General features: G+C 46.0%; 1 protein-coding gene across 4 annotated transcripts; it reads right to left on the reverse strand.

Annotated features, from left to right (window-relative positions):
- LOC120976430 (uncharacterized) lies at positions 1-16,796 on the reverse strand. 4 transcript variants are annotated; one of them, XR_012204188.1, is made up of 3 exons: positions 16,319-16,773; positions 11,139-11,459; positions 1-7,790 (listed from the first exon to the last, which is right to left on the reverse strand). XR_012204188.1 is itself a non-coding variant. In XM_073509983.1 (3 exons), the coding sequence occupies exons 2-3, from the start codon at positions 11,223-11,225 to the stop codon at positions 7,965-7,967; spliced, it is 1,146 nt and encodes a 381-aa protein (XP_073366084.1). In that variant the 5' UTR covers positions 11,226-11,459; positions 16,319-16,796; the 3' UTR covers positions 7,838-7,964. The 4 variants fall into 4 exon arrangements, 1 of the variants encoding a protein (XP_073366084.1); XM_073509983.1 differs by lacking the exon at positions 1-7,790 and adding an exon at positions 7,838-9,023 and having other exon boundaries at positions 16,319-16,796; XR_012204186.1 differs by lacking the exons at positions 1-7,790; positions 11,139-11,459 and adding exons at positions 12,247-15,819; positions 15,915-16,231.
- Between the last annotated feature and the right edge of the window lie 280 nt (positions 16,797-17,076).

Raw genomic sequence — 17,076 nt, forward strand, 5'->3', positions numbered from 1 at the left:
TTTACTGATATAATACTCTTCCTTCTCTACTTTCTAAAAACCGGAGGGAAAACAAAATTATGGCGTGCAACAATACATACAAATACGGTGCCAGAACTTGTTTAGTTGTTCCTGTCATCAACCATTGCGTATACCATAGTTGTGCATACGTCCCGTCGTCCACACCACAACTAGTCCAAGCTATCCATGACGCCAATTCCACCTTTCCTCGTCTCCTGCCTTTTTTTTTCATCTAGGATGATGAGGAAAAAAAAAGAAGTGATCAACATTGAAGATTCAGATGGTGGCGGCACTCATGTCTACATCAACTCTGTCGAGGAAGACGATGCCGTCTATGGCGATGAAGGCGCCTCCTACTCCAACACCGAAGGCACGTCTGTAGCTGCCATATCTTTTGCCGCAACAAGCTCCGACGATGACCGTAACTCCAACAGTGCTCCGGACACCAATAACTTTGACCGCGGGAACAACTCCAATGGCGATGATGACGCTTGAGGATACTCCAACGGAGACGGCGACAACTCAGAAGATGGCAATAGCGACACCAACGATTTTTCTTTGGCCGCCGCAATTAGGTCGCAACCAACCACATACAACTATTGGCACCATAACGACCTCTGCAGGCTCGTGAAAATCAGTGAGCGACTTTGCAAGCATTATGAGGACGCGAGAGTACCATCATCGATTCTCTATCAGGTGTTCATCGAGGATGGACGGCCGATACGTCATCCCAAGCTCACCTCAAAACTCGTCTCACAAAAGAGGTACCGCTTGAAGAAGAAGTTCCACACCTTCTGCCAGTTGGGCCCAAGCATGAGCACCGCATGCGATGCACATGTGGAAAAGACAACTGCTGCAGGAGGACGTGGCCGGATATCGCCAAACAGGCCCGCGCCGAGCTTGCTAATAAGGAGTAGACCACGAGTCCAATTTATTGATTCACCAAGGAATAAGAGTAGTTTTTTCTTTCCTTTTTTCCATCATCAGTAGTACGATCGGTTTTTTCTTTCCTTGTGTGAGTGTATTTTTTTTGAAGTGGTTTCTTTATATCAGATCTGATGTATACGCCATGGATAAGCCAGAACCAGAATTATCGATGGTCCTTTTCTTTTTGAGATATATTAGGACAATGCCCGCGTGTTGCTAAGGCGACATGCGAATAAATAAATCAAATTGTTGATTAAGCAACATGGCCAAAGGTGGAAGGAGACAAGCAAGACGTGATGATGCAATGAACACAAACAAGACGTGAAGAAAATTATTATTATTATTTGGAGCATCTCCAACCGAACCCCCCATACCCCGCCCAAACGCCCAAGCAGGCCGCCCGAATGAAAAAATATGCCACACAACTGAATGCCCCATATTCGCCCAAACGGCTGCTTTGAACGACACTCCCCGTACCCGGCCCATATCTGGGTCGGATATGGGGATACCCGGACACGCCCGCCACGTCGGCTTCGACCCACTCTGGCCCACCCGACCTCACGTAAATTGGACCCCTATCCACACTCCAGACGAAACTCCAGCTGCATTCCACTCCACTCCTCTCCCACAGTACCAAGCTCCTCTCCGACAAGCTCAGGCGTTTTCCTCCATGGCGGCCACTGGATCTGACTCCGATATGTCTGGATCCGAGAACCGGGAGCTCATCACTTGCAACCCCAAGGAGCATATGGCCGTCCACACTGCTTTTCGATGCTCCCGTGAGGAGTGCGCCCGCCCGTCGGCTCGCGGTGGTCTTCAGCGAGCCGACGGGCATCCGTTGCCCAAATGGCGATCGGATCCGGGGCTGGTGAATCTCTGCGCGTGACCACGGCCTCGCGGGAAGCGGTGACCAGAACCATTTAGGTGGCACCTTGTCCCGGGGACGTTAGGCGCTGAAGCGGAGGCCATATGCGCCTTCATGGGTCGCTACCAATCCAAAATGGAGACGTGGCAAGCCTGCCACATGCGTGGCTTCAAGCGAAGGTAGCCCTCGTGGCGTAGGGGGCAACGACGTAGCCCACGACATGGAGGCTGCTTCGACATCCTGCGAAGCGGCGTCCGAGGAATCCATTCGTGCCCGAATAGCTGAAAGCGGTGAAGGAGGGCAGTGAAAGAGATGGAAAAAGAGCAAAGCCGGGTGGTCCATGCCATAGCCCGACTGCCCCCCCCCCCCCCCCCGAAGGAGAAGGACGACAACGGACCAGACAGCTCTCCGGCAATGAGTAGATCCGCCTTTATCCGTTCTGCATCTTCGACGGCTATCGTCGCATGGAAGATGAGAAGGGCAAAGGCAAGGGCAGCCGTGGATGAACTTCTCGCATTTTCGTTTCATTTGTAGCATGTCAATTTTTCGTAGAGCTACATAAGTACGTTGCATCATGTCAATTTTTCATAGTCCGATCATATGTGTTTAGCTACATAAGTATGTTGCACAAGAACAATATGGACTTGATGATTCAGTTTGATAGATCCGGTTGTGGAGGAGAAATTTGTGCGTTGTTCGGTTACTATCCACGGAAGCGCTGTTGTTTGGGGGCCAGAATTTGCTACTTGTGGTTGTTGTAAATACTCTTAGAGCCTTTTTTCTAAGTGCCACGCACATCATCCACACAAAAGGTCCTGAAAAAATTTGAATATGAACTAACAAGCCCCAAACTAAACTGAATAAAAACATCAAAAGGTAAGCCTTTGTTTTAGAGGCAACCGATGTTGATTGAGCTCATTTGGGAATTCAGTGAGGCGGCATGCTTGAAACGTTAAGCTACCTAATCACAACCTCAAGTGCCGGAACAATATTTGGAAATACTTCTCATGGTGCTATGTTGTCCTCCCTGATGGGGAAAAGTTTTACACGTTTGGGCTAGCGGCCATATGCTGGGCAATATGGAATTGCCGCAATCAAGCTACCTTCGAGCAGAAAAAATTAAAGACCCCTTTCGCTGCGATTACTTTGCGTGTGGCTTTATGTCTTATTGGGCAGGAATGATGACTGGAGCGGATCGGGAGGCGATAGAGCGGGGGGCCAAAATGCTAAGGGCCAGCGCTTCAAACATGATGAGGATCTGCGCGGCATCAGGCGAGATGGCGCAGGACTGATGAGAGGAGCTCGGCCAGCGCTGGGTCATGACAGTTGTGTTTTGTTTTGGGTCCTTCGCCTTACTTCATGAAAACTGCTTATTCTGCTGCCGCGTGAGCCTTTTAGTATCTTAAGACTTGCTGGATTCCTGGTTAGGTCTAGATCGTGTTTGAGTGTCTTTGGGTTTTCGCCCCACGGTAAGCTACTCGATGACGAGTGCTTGCAGTGGGTTTTTCAAGCCCTTTCTAGTTTTCTTAGTAGTTTCAGTTTGCGAACTCTGTATTTCCGTTATGTCAAAGTAATGGAGAGGGGTTATGCCCGGTTAAAAAAAAACTAATCACAACCTACAGGAATTTAGTCCATGCCGCATTATCTCTACCTAATATTTATTAAAGAATTCTCCACTTTATTTTGTCCATCGAGTTGTTTTCGTACGTTCTCTTTTTTTCGTCCGTCGCTTTTGCGTTGTAGGGGAAAAACTGCGTACGTCCTTTTCTTTCTCCGTTGTAAAAAAGAAATTGCGTTATGAGGACTTGAACCGTGGCCACGTTGTTTTAGCAAGCTCGCATGAACCAGCTCACCTAGCTAACCTGCTGCGTGGGAAATAATAGGAAGACTTCTTTTTATATAGATTATAAATGAGTTTTGTCAAAAAGACACTTAGAAGCCAGCTTGACCAATCCTACTAGCTGCTTCGATCCAACTCACGAACTCCCTCGCCTAAAAAAAAAACCTCACGAACTGCCCTTCTGTCCCACCTCGCTCCTTCAGATATAATTGTTTTGAATCAGAATGATCGAATTGATCGATCGATGGTTACAGGCCCCCTTTTATATGTCCCGAAGAGACACGACGATCCCTCGAGGAGGCGTCGGTTCCAGGAGATCGAAGGGAGACGTCGGTTGCGGGACAAACCGCAACGACGGTTTGGGCAAGGGGAGATTTTCCCCTAATTACAGAATTATTTTTAACACTCCCCCTAATCTACGCTTGACCATGTAGATCATCTTCACGATTGTCCGGGAATCTCTATCATCTCAAAAGATTCTCCTTCAAAAGTTCTTCATAAAATCTTTGATGAGATCCTGAAACATATACTCACAAAGAAAAATAGCATAATGTGATGTCATTAAAATGAGGATATCTCAAGAAGAGACTCCCCCTGACACCTGCAAGTCCCTAAGTCTTCGCATACCAATTCCATGAACACATTTCTGGAATGTAGAATGTGGTAGAGACTTGGTAAATAAATCAGCAAGGTTGTCGCATGATTTGACTTGCAGAATGCTTATTTCCCCGCTTTTCTGAAGATTATGGGGGAAAAACCATTTAGGAGAAATATGCTTGGTGATATTACTCTTGATGTATCCTGTTTGCATCTGCGCAACACAGGCCGCATTATCTTCATAGATAATGGTAGGTGATTTTATCGAGCCCATTCCACATGACTGTTGTATGTGGTTTATCATTCTGCGAAGCCATACACATTCGCATGTTGCTTCAAATAATGAAATTATTTCAGAATGATCGGTAGATGTTGCCACCAGAGTCTGTTTCGAAGACTTCCATGATATAGCAGTGCCACCATGAAGGAACACGAAGCCGGTCTAAGATCTGGCATTATGGGGATCAGACAAATAACCGGCATCTGCATATCCAATCATATCAGAGTCCGGATTTTTCTGGGACTGGAAAAATAGGCCAAGATCCTTGGTGCCTTGGAGATATCGAAAGATATTCTTCACTCCAGACCAATGACGTTTGGTGGGAGCTGCGCTATGTCTAGCAAGTAGATTCACTGCAAATGCAATATCAGGTCTTGTGCAATTTGCAAGATACATAAGCGCTCCAACAGCACTAAGGTATGGAACTTCAGGTCCCAACACCTCTTCTCCATCATCCCTTGGTCTGAACGGATCTTTCTCTATGTCTAGAGATCGAACCACCATGGGAGTTTTAGATGGATAGGATTTGTCCATATTGAATTTCTCCAATATTTTCTGGATATAGGCAGATTGGTGTACCATGATTCCTGAGGGAAGATGCTCAAGTTGAATACCTAAGAAAAATTTGGTTTTACCCAAATCCTTCATCTCAAATTCCATCTTTAGGTGATTGCGTGCTTCATCAATGTCTGGTGTGCTGCCGATGATGTTGAGATCGTCAACATACACAGAAATGATGCAAAATCCTGTAGAGGACTTCTTGATGAAAACACATGGGCAATCAGTACTATTGGAGTAACCTTTCTGAAGAAGGAACTCACTGAGTCGGTTGTACCACATCCGTCCCGACTGCCTTAAGCCATATAATGACTTATTCAGCTTTACACAATACATGTTGCGTTTTGCATTTTTATTTGGGACAGAGATTCCATCAGGAACCTTCATATATATGTCCGAATCTAGTGACCCGTAAAGGTATGCGGTCACGACGTCCATCAACTACATAGATAGACGATTTTGCACTGCCAAGGATATAAGATATCGGAAAGTGGTTGCACTCATTACTGGAGAATATGTTTCAGTGAAATCAATGCCGGGTTTTTGCGTGAAACCTTGTGCTACGAGCCTTGCTTTATATCTCACCACCTCATTGTTCTCATTCCGTTTCCGGAGAAAAACCCATTTGAATCCCACAGGGAAAACACTAGGAGGTGTAGGTATTGCTTCAGTGAATACCTTTCTTTTGTTAAGCGAGGCAATTTCTGCTTGGATTGCATCCTTCCATTTAGGCCAGTCGGAGCGCTTTTGGCACTCAACGATAGACCTTGGATCATGATCAGTGAGAAGGGTATTTGCAATCTTTTCAGCAAAATATATGTCGACCGTCGTAGTCTTACGGTCAAATGATTCTCCAGAATCAACATAGTTGATGGAAATTTCCTGCACCCCTAGTGACTCTTCGTGATTTCCCAATACGATCGAGTCTGGGTGTTCTGATGTCCCAGTTAGTTTGTGCATACTGGAACTGGGTTGTGGAGGTTGCCCTTCCACTGGGTGTATACTACCCATCAGGTGTTTGTCAACGTTGAGTTGACCTGCATTTACTGACTCCGAGGTTTTTTTCCTCGATTTCCTTTGCTGCTTGCTAGAAGCATGCTCCGGGTCAGAGGCCGTACTACTCCCCCTCTTTTTAGGAATAGGGAGTTGAGTGGTTTTTATTGGTACCTCCACTCTTTCTGGCGCGTTTCTGGCCGGGTTTAAGGATTTTGTAACACCTTTCAAATTAGTAAATGAATCTGGCAGATTATTTGCAAGATGTTGCAAATTAATGATCTTCCGAACTTGAAGTTCGGTCTCATGGGTACGTGGATCAGAGGATGAAATGGAATGAGCATTCCAATCAATTTCCGGGCATTCTTTCTGGTACTTGAAATCTCCCCCTAATGCCGGAAAATGTTCCTCATTAAATATGCAATCAGCGTGACGGGCTGTGAACAGATCCCCAATCAGGGGTTCCAGGTACTTAATAATCGACGGCGATTTGTACCCCACATAGATCCCCAACTTCCTGTGTGGGCCCATAGATGTCCGCTGTGGTGGTGAGATCGGGATGTATGCAGCACATCCGAACTTACGCAGATGGGAAATGCTTGGAGGATTTCCACGTACCAATTCCAGAGGGGAAGAACTGTGATATGCAGTTGGCCTCAATTGTATCAAGTCAGCAACATGTAAAACAGCGTGACCCCAACAAGAGGTTGGCAAGTTGCAATTCATCAACAAAGGTCTTGCAATGAGTTTGATCCTCTTAATCAATGCTTCAGCCAAACCATTTTGTGTATGGACATATGGAACAGAGTGCTGAACTTCAATCCCCAAAGCCATGCAATAATCATTGAAAGCACGTGAGGAGAATTCTGCAGCATTGTCCATTTGAATTGATTTAATTCGACTTTCAGGATAATGGGCTTGCAACTTAATGACTTGCCTCATTATCTTGGCAAATGCATGGTTTCGTGTGGATAGAAGACACACATGTGACCATCGTGTAGATGCGTCAATCAGAACCATGAAATACCGGAAAGGTCCAGATAATGGCTGAATGGGACCACAAATGTCTCCTTGAATACGTTCAAGGAACTGAAGTGGTTCAGCTTGTATTTTGAGGTGTGAGGGCCTCAAAATTAGCTTTCCCGTGGCACAAGACGTGCACACAAAATCAGAAGATTGAGGAAATTTTGACTCAAGCAGATTATGACCAATGGAATTGCTAGTAATTTTTCTCATCATCCCTATTCCAGGATGGCCTAGGCGATCATGCCAGGTTTGGAATGCGTTAACATTCTGAAAAATTACTTTGTATGCAACATGTTCCACGAGTTTGATGTACGTATAGTACAAACCAGACGATAGAGAAGGAATTTTCTCATGTACCTTTTTGCCATATCCGTCATCTTTAGTAAAGAGTAGATACTCCTCTTTGTTGTCTTCATGGGTTTCAATATGAAAACCATTTTTACGGATATCTCGATAACTGATCAGGGTACGTGCAGAATCGGGATATAGTAAAGCATCCTCAATTGTCACATATGTACCACTTGGGAGGGTGAATATGGCACGTCCAGTACCAACAATCACAGTATCGCGTCCAGCGATAGTTAGAATATCTCCATTCGTCTTTTTCAGAGTTTGGAAATATTTCATCTCCCTCAGTATGGAGTTTGTGGCACCACTGTCCACAAGGCATAATTCCTCTTCCATCGGATTGTCCCCGTAGAAAACTATATAAAACAAAGAATTTTCAATAAGAAAACCTCATAGTAATATATAGAATACAATCTTTATTATATCAAATGTGCTGATACAATACAATATAAAGACAACAGCAAACTTATGTTCTTATTACAATCATCACAAATGGACATAATTAAGTAGATCACTAGGAGATTGAGGGACTAGTCGAAGTCGCCAAACACGTTGTTTGCGGTGTACTCAATCAACGTGTTCTCCATTTCAGCAGTAGCCTCAGGCAGATAAGGAACCACGGCGTTGCTCGGTATAGGAGGAACATCGTGCGAACTACCAGCTCCTTTTGCGCTATCCGGATGAAGGTTGAAGTTGGCTTCAAACCTTTTCCCTTGAGGTGCTTTGCGTCCCTGAGATTGCTGGTACAGCATAACCAGATGCTTGGGCATTGTGCACTTTTCAGTAGAATGCGTGGAGCATCCACACTTGTTGCAAAGCTTAGATTTATCAAGCCTGGGTTTTGAAGTGCCTTTTCCCTTGCCTGGGTATCTAGATCTCCTGTTCCCATTGCGCTTTCGCTTATGCTCGAAATTGGATTGTTTACCCCGAGGGGTACCATTAAACTTTTGTCTATTTGCAACATTCAGATGGACTTCAGGTAAAGGTTGTGCCCCAACTGGGCGCTGAGAGCCATTCTTAGCAAGTAGCTCATCATGCTTTTCTGCGTGAAATAACATGTGAATAAGCTCGGAATAGACAGTGTAGTTACGAGCACGGTATTGTTGTTGGAGGATCCTATCTGAAGGGAGCATAGTAGACAAAGTTTTCTCTATCTTCTCCCCCTCAGTAGGTTCCTTCTCACAAAAGCGCAGTTTGGAACATATCTTATGAACAGCATGATTGTACTCACCGATGGACTTGAAATCCTGAAGACGGAGATGAGTCCAATCATGGAGTGCTTCTGGCAGGACTACTGCCTTCTGCTGTTCATACCTCGTTTTGAGGGCCAGAAATAGAGTACTAGGAGATTCCTCCTGTAAATACTCATACTTGAGATCTGGATGAATATGGTGCCTAATGATGAATAAGGCAGCATAGTTCTGCTGTTCTGTCAGCGGCGTGGCCCCAGCCGGGAGAGGAGTCTCCGGGGGTTGTATTGCACGCGCTATCCCACAAGACGCAAGACTGATCTTGATGTCCATAGCCCATGTAGGGTAATTGTGGCCATTGAGGGCAAGCTCCTCAAACTCTTTGGCAGTCATCTTCGCCTACATGGGAGAACCAGAGATAATTAATTTACGAGTGGTAAATTAAAAACCATCATGGTTGTGTAATAAGAATGCAAAAATTTGATACTCAAGTGTAAACTTGAAAAAATTCTCAATCTCAATTGTGTGAACATAACACTTTGAAGATCACTTAGATCTCACAGTAATAGGCTACATCGCCATTACCTTGTGTATGCTACAATTCAGATATAAGGAATACACGTTGGAGGTAATCGTTTGTCGAGAATGACAAAGCGTAGACCTCACAGTAAGAGAGGATAGTCTGCAAATAAGCAGTAGATCACAACTCATTACCTTGTGATTCCAAATAAGATGAGGGAGAAACATTCAAAAATTTGCAAGTTTGATATGCGAGAGAAGATCTCAATCGCAAAGACATGTTCGATAAAAATGAGATGTGGTAAACACATGGGACATGTCATTCTTCCCAGATGAAATCCGGTACTTTATTTATATTATCAATCCATTACATAATATAAACACACCTACTAATAATTACACAAGTCCTAACTAGAATAAATCTAGAACAGGACTAAAATGTAAGTAGTAGTCAATCTAAGTACTAAACCGCACTAAATATAGACTAAAATTGCACAAATACAATAATTAGTACTAATGTTAAGAAAACAGAGAGAGAAAGAAAAAAAAATTCCACACTTATGGCCGGCCCACCCGCCACAGCACCGCACAGGAGAGGAAACAGCCGCCTCGGGCGCCTGGGCCTGGGCCTGCCCGGCCTTTGGCCAGCCCACTCGCCGCCGCACCGCACAAGACAGGGGGGAGCGGGCGGATCGGATAAGGGTCGGAGTATCCGAACCCCGCACCACCACCTCTGCTCGATCCCCACTATCACGCGGCGGCGCCGGCGGGAGGAGTGGCCGCCGCAGGCCCTTGCGATTCCGGTGGTCACCGGCGTAGCACCGACGACCCCTCCTCGTCCGAAGAAGAGTCGACGACGACGTGATCCGGGCGAGCAGTTCCTGGTGCGGCGCTGGCGAGTCCGAGGCTCGCCGGAGCCCACGAACCGGGGCGGCGGCTGGGGTTACGGTCGATGGCGGCGACGGCGCGCCCGAAGAGACGCCCGAAGCGCCGTGCGGCTCGGCTGCTCGAGCCCGCAGCTGTCTCCTGCTGAGGCGTGGCGGTGGCGTCAGCGCCCTCCATGCCGGCTCCAAGGTGGACCACTCCGGAGGCACCGGTCGGCGCGGAGACAAAGGCGAGCGCCTCCTCCTCGTTCACGACGGCGCGCATCGGCACAGGGCAATATCCGGGCGGCCTCGGCTGCGGGCGTTGGCGTCGACGGCGTGAGCCACGCGGCCGGCGGAGGAGGTGGTGGAGGCGGAGATCCAGGAGGCGGTGCAGGCGCGGCTGCAGCCCTGTGCACCATGGAGGCGCTCGGGCCGGCCACTAGCCAGGGGTCGAACCCCATGGGCGCCTGGCCACGGGCGCAGGGAGCACCATCGTGGTTGCGTCCAGGGGCGAGGGGAGCACCGCGGGGGGCGCGTCCAGCGGCGCGGTGGCGGCTAGGAGCACCTCGTCCAGCGACGCGGTGGCGGCCAGGAGCGCCACGTCCAGCGGCGCCGCGGCCGAATCGACGGATGGCTTGCATCCGGCGACGGAAACGGCGGTGGCCACCAACTCCATGGCGGCGAAGGGCAATGAGGCGGTAGCGGCGACCGTCCTCGCGGATCAGACGGAGGAAGAAGGAGACAAGGCCTGTCATCTCACCGGCGGCGAGTACTTCCTCTCTTCTCCTTTCTCTGTTGCCTTTCGCTCTCGCTGGCTGTTCTACGTGCGTGATAATGTGTTTTGAATCAGAATGATCGAATTGATTGATCGATGGTTACAGGCCCCCTTTTATATGTCCCGAAGAGACACGACGATCCCTCGAGGAGGCGTCGGTTCCAGGAGATCGAAGGGAGACGTCGGTTGCGGGACAAACCGCAACGACGGTTTGGGCAAGGGGAGATTTTCCCCTAATTACAGAATTATTTTTAACAATAATCTCAGCAGTTTATATACGTAGTTGTTTGTGATTGACTTACTGGATCGACTAGGAGTAGATCAGTGGGATATTGTCTGTATTCGGGTGTTTACCTTAGCGTTCCGGCCATTGCTGGTTCGTCGATGGAGGACGGCGCACGGGCAGCGACGGTCGGTGTAGAGGTCGACGGTGAAGTGCATGAGTGGTAGCGGTTGAGCTTCCCATCGCTTCAGTGCCTCCCTCTGGATCGGATAGGGTTAGGAGTGGGGAACAGTGGCGGTGACGAACCTCGTACTCCGTGCCCCTGGTCCCCACCTCCTCTTTATAGCACTGCGCGACAGGGGCCCACCAGCCTTGCTTGGGCTGGACGCCCCCGATCAGGGCGTGGGTCAAGGGCCCAATGAGCCGTTGGGCCCATTGGTGGAGAGATCAACCTAACATTCTCCCCCTTGATCTCATCATTATACTTTTAACTTTATACTTTGAAATAACTCTTTTCAAAGTACTCGTTTCATCACAGATTTGCATGTAGAGCATGTCTCATCATCACAGTTCATTCCCGATAGAATCAACACCTACAACACACTCCTCTGTTTTGAAACAGATTATTTAACCTTGGGCCCTTTTATTGTCCGGAAATCTTAGACTATACCATAAAACCCATGTCGACTGAGTGTTCTCCGAACACACTGGGCGGCAAGCCTTTAATAAGCAGATCTGCAAACACTTGTCTGTTGCTTTTATGCTTCAAGCATTTCTACATGATTCCGGACTTTCTCCTTTACAACGCATAACTCTGTGTCAGTGTGTTTGGCATCAACACTTGACTCGTTGTCATAGGAGCGAAAAATTTAAAATGGTTATCGCTGTTGTCAACCATTATCAATTCCGGGTACTTGTTTCTTTAACCTTTTTGCCTGTCCCTCAGCCTCATATCATGTTGTACATTATCTTTACATCATATTAATGATAATTGATTCATTCTTTAGAGTTTTTCCACACAAAAACTCCAAGTGTGAAAGTCAGCGACAATTGTGGATTTCGCTATACATTTCACAAGTCCTGTGTTTGTACTCACAATCTTTTGAGAGCACTTATTTCTTTCAGCATGAGGCCGATATCTTTGACTCCATTCCAGTGATCTATATATGGACTGGACATTGCCAAAATATATTGAGCTTCCAACAGCTGAAGCTTATGGTACCATATCCGTTTTCAATCTTTTCTCATCAACTTTTGGAACACCATAGTTTCCAGTTCCATTGCCCTTGACTATAAGAACAGGCGTAGGTTTTCTCGCATGCATACTTTAGAGACCTTTGTTAGCATGTCCATGCGACATTCCTAATACCCCATTTTATTCTTTTCTTGGTGAATCTCGATATTTATAACGAGAGACACTCTGAGAAATGCAATTTTGAACTTTGAGGACAAGAACTTCTTTTCTCCACCTGAAGTAGATTGACATCACCACTAGCAAGTAGGACGTCATCCACATGCATAGGATTGGGAAATGAATTTCCCATTCTATAACTTTGCATGAATACAATTGTCCTTCCATTTTCTTTAACCCAAAATATCATGTGATTCTTTAAACTTTAAATGCAACTGTCTAGAGACTTGCTCTAGTCCATAAAAAACTTCTTGAAGCAGTATCCCTTGTGTTCTATACATTCATCTGATGTAACTCAGATCATGATGTCGGTCATGATGTGCCACTAACACTCATTGTAATTTGTTCATTCTCTTTGCACAAAAACTTTCGATTCAAGTCACGCTTTACACCTTTACATATTTCCTTTGGAGCCACATTGACCTTGTAGACCTTTTACAGCCTACTGTTTATGCTCCATTGGAAATTACTTATGAGTCCCAAACATTGTCGGGATTCACCAATTTTATTTCATCTCACATAGTCTCTTATCATTTGGACAAACAGAGACACTTCTCTAAGCTCGATTGAGCACTTTAAATAAGGTGGGATCAACCTCGATTTGAATTTCACTATCATAGACTTTATAGTAATCAGAAGTATCTGATTTTCTATTTCCTTGAGACCATCTATGTCTCAGGTACTGGCACTTCTTTCATATGGGGCTGTTGTTGCTCTGTCATTGCCAAGAGGCAAATTAATTGTAGTCTTTCACTTCCAAGAGGCAATAGGTTTTACAGGGACCTTTATCACAAGATCCATGTTTAATCATTCCTCCTTTATAGAGCTAACAACGGGTGTTGTATAGGTCATACAACATGCTCCCCCAGATACAATCTATTTGAGTCTTAGGTATCTTCATACCATGCTCCCCCAGATTACTCCATCTTCACTAAGAATGGCGTATCTTTAAACTTTATTATTTGGGTTTATTCTGTTAAAACTTTCTTCTTTATGGCACTTTAAGCACTGTCTTAGTATTCCTTAGTTTTCTTTCCTTGAGGGGTACTATGATGATCATCGTACTCCCCCAGACGATCACATTCTTCATTAATGGATATCTCATATTTCTTTCTCCCCCTCGAAATGTGGCAAGAACTTTTCTGCCACTATTTCGAAAAACCATTTCTTGTGAATTGAGGAAACTTTGAGTATCTACTTCATTTATCTGATTACTTCATATGTAATGAAGTTATCTGTTAACTGGTATGGGAGTACTTTTTCCTTATTCCATTTCAGAAACTCAACAGAGTTCTTTATCATTAGTACTTTTGCAAGTCACACTTGCATACCATTCTTATCTTTAGGTTCGTCTGTCACTTTTATTCTCTTCGGAGTTATTGAGTGCTTAATGACCGTTACACATAAGATGTACGGTCAATACTAGGAAAGCATAATAGCTACTCCATACTTTTCTCCCAGAGTGGGACACATTAAAACCACATGAGTCATCATGTCTTTCTCCTGTCATACAGGATAATTCTGAGAAAATTTCTGCCGCCATACGGGTTACGCAGGGATTTTCCCAGACTTTTCCTGCCATGCAGGTTTTATCATAATCATTTTTTTCCCGTTATGCGGGTAATTGCCTGTAAGGGACATAAATGCCAGAATTGGCTCGTTTGACTGCATATTCAATCATCAAATTCAGAAATAAATCCGAATGCTCTTTGACACACGTGCTTGATCCGACATTGGTCAAAATTAAACACGCATGTTGCTTGTTTCATCTCAAATCATGTTGACTGAAAAATCTTCTTCATAGAGAGTACATGAAAGACATTCGTCAACCAAGACTCTTAATGATCTTTTTCTTTTCTTTTGAAGTCATTCTTTAGAGAGAACATACTCCCTCACGTTATGACCTTTCTTGGTCATCTTTCGGGTCACAAGTACCCAGACATTCGCTTTCACGAATGAAAGCATGGAAAACTTTTAGTCTGAGAAAACTTAGCCAATAATCAACAATAATGAGCATAAAAAATAACCCTACGTTGGTCTGGTTAAAAAAATATGCACATTAAACTTTTTAAAACTTTCTTTTTATATTCTAAATCACCGTTGTGGCAGAATTAGAATAAAATACCATCCTTCTACATTAATTCCATATCACCGTTGGACGGAAATGGAAATAATGCATATAACTCATAAACAATGTGATGATAGTATTTCTATTAAACAACTTTGCTAAGAAATAATAATCATCATCAACTTTATTGCAGCGGGAACAAGAAATATACATTTCTCTAGCTCAAGAGCATTTCTTGATCTTTATTTGTTCTCTGAAAATTGATTACTTTGATACAAAAATTATCAGAGATTTAAGCTTTGAACATAAGACTCATAGAATTATAATACTGTTATCATCAACGTTGGTCAGAAAATAACAATACCATATTTTAACTTTTAAACTAATATCTTTCTTTTGTCATAGCGGAAACTATCTGAATCTGATTTCACCCACAGGGGAAAAACATTGCTAAGAACAGTTCTTCCAATTAAATTTTCTCGTTGGTTCCAATTTAATTGGAGAATAAAACTTTTACTTTGCAGCGGAAACTTTACAATATTCTATTCAGAAATAATTCTGTACTCTTTTACTCTCTAAGCAATTTTAACCAGTTGGTTCAAAAAGCATTAGAGAAGCAACAGTTTAATCTCTTACTTTAGTTCTATTCACTTTTAAAATAGCACTTTTTTTTATTTGCAGAGGAAAAAACATGAATAAAAATTCATGAACTTTTTACTTTTCAGAAGCATCTCTATCACTTTTCTATTTTCTAAACAAATTTTCGTTGGATTAATTTTAAATAGAAAATAAAACAGAAAACTGGATGCATCAATCCAAAAATTGGACAAAAAACAAATAAAACACGGCCTGTGCTTTGCGTTTCCTGGCCCACGGCCTGCTCGCGCGCCGTGTGCGCCTGCCTTGGCCGAAAATGGCCCAGCCACTCAGGGTCCAGTTGGCTCGCGCGCGGCTGCCGGCCTGGGCCGCCGGCTCTGCCGGCCCAGCAGCTCAGCCGGCCTCAGGCCAAAGTGCGCCTGCTCCCTTTCCGGCCCAAAAGCCCGCGCCGACAGGCTAGGGTTTTATCGCGGCCATCGACGCGATCCAACGATCCAGTGCCGATCTCGCCCGATCAAAGCGATCCAACCGCGCCGCTCGGGCAAACCCTAACCCATTCTTTCCCTCTCGCGCCGCTCTTCTCTCGCTCCCGAACTGAGCCGTTGCGCTCGACGCCGGCCACTCGGTCACCGTGCCGCGCCGGTCGCCGACGACGGCGACGCACCACCGCGCCGTGCTGCGCCGCTCGAGCTCCCTTCCTTCCTTTTCTTTCTCCATCTCTTTCTTCCTCCACCTCCTGCGACAGAGAAAAAGAGAGAGACACTGAGGGCCCCGTCGGCCGTCGACACTAGGAGTAGATCAGTGGGATATTGTCTGTATTCGGGTGTTTACCTTAGCGTTCCGGCCATTGCTGGTTCGTCGATGGAGGCGCACGGGCAGCGACGGTCGGTGTAGAGGTCAACGGTGAAGTGCATGAGTGGCAGCGGTGGAGCTTCCCATCGCTTCAGTGCCTTCCTCTGGATCGGATAGAGTTAGGAGTGGGGAACAGTGGCGGTGACGAACCTCGTACCCCGTGCCCCTAGTCCCCACCTCCTCTTTATAGCACTGCGCGACAGGGGCCCACCAGCCTTGCTTGGGCTGGACGCCCTCGATCAGGGCGTGGGTCAAGGGCCCAATGAGCCGTTGGGCCCATTGGTGGAGAGATCAACCTAACAGTTTGAAGGATCAATAAGGGGTACCAAAGGGAACGAATAGAAGAAGAATGAACTGAGAAAGGAAGGGAACAAGGAAACAACCTGTTCAGATTTACCATGAATCGAGAGGAGCTGCAACGACCATGATATTCAGAAAATAGGCAGAATCGGGAGGAGAGGAAGGAAGGGAAGGGGGGCAGAGGGGGAGGCACAAAGAGGTGCAGAGGCACGGCTTCCTCGCTGGTGGTGGAGTGGAGCAGCTCCAGGGCTCGCCGGAGGTCCGGCCGGGGCGGATCCGCGAGGCAACAAGGGTGCCCATGGCCATGGCTGCGCGAGCTTGCGTTGGGTACGAGCAGGGGGAGAGGATGGGCGCGACGCGGAAGAGGACGGCGTACCCTCGCCGGAGTCGTCAAACGACGACGGCTGCCATGGGAGCCGACCTTGTGGCGCACACGCGACGAGAGCGATGCGCAGCGCTGGCTGTGTGGGTGTGTGGAGGCGGGCACGGGAACGAATGGGAGAGATGGGGGATCGGGTGGGGAAGTTCAGGCTGGAGCAAAAAGTGGGCCAGCTGCGGCGCAAAGAAAAAGAAAAGAGAGCCAGCCTTTCAAAAAAAAAAGACCTTTTCTTTTTCTATTTACAGAAAAAGAATGGCGTATCTGGAGGGCCAAAAAAAAAACCAAAATGGGCTGAACTTTGGCATGTGGCCTCTCTGAATTATTACAGAGCTACACAATTCGAAATGGGTATTTGGAAAATAGAGCAAGGATTTAAAATTATTTGAAAATAACTGGGGTTAAATTGCAAGTGTGTTATGACTGATTCCAAATTAATGAAATCTTTTATTTTTAGCTCCCTAA

The sequence above is a fragment of the Aegilops tauschii genome, chromosome 3, assembly GCF_002575655.3.
Source record: "Aegilops tauschii subsp. strangulata cultivar AL8/78 chromosome 3, Aet v6.0, whole genome shotgun sequence".
Lineage (NCBI taxonomy): Eukaryota > Viridiplantae > Streptophyta > Magnoliopsida > Poales > Poaceae > Aegilops > Aegilops tauschii.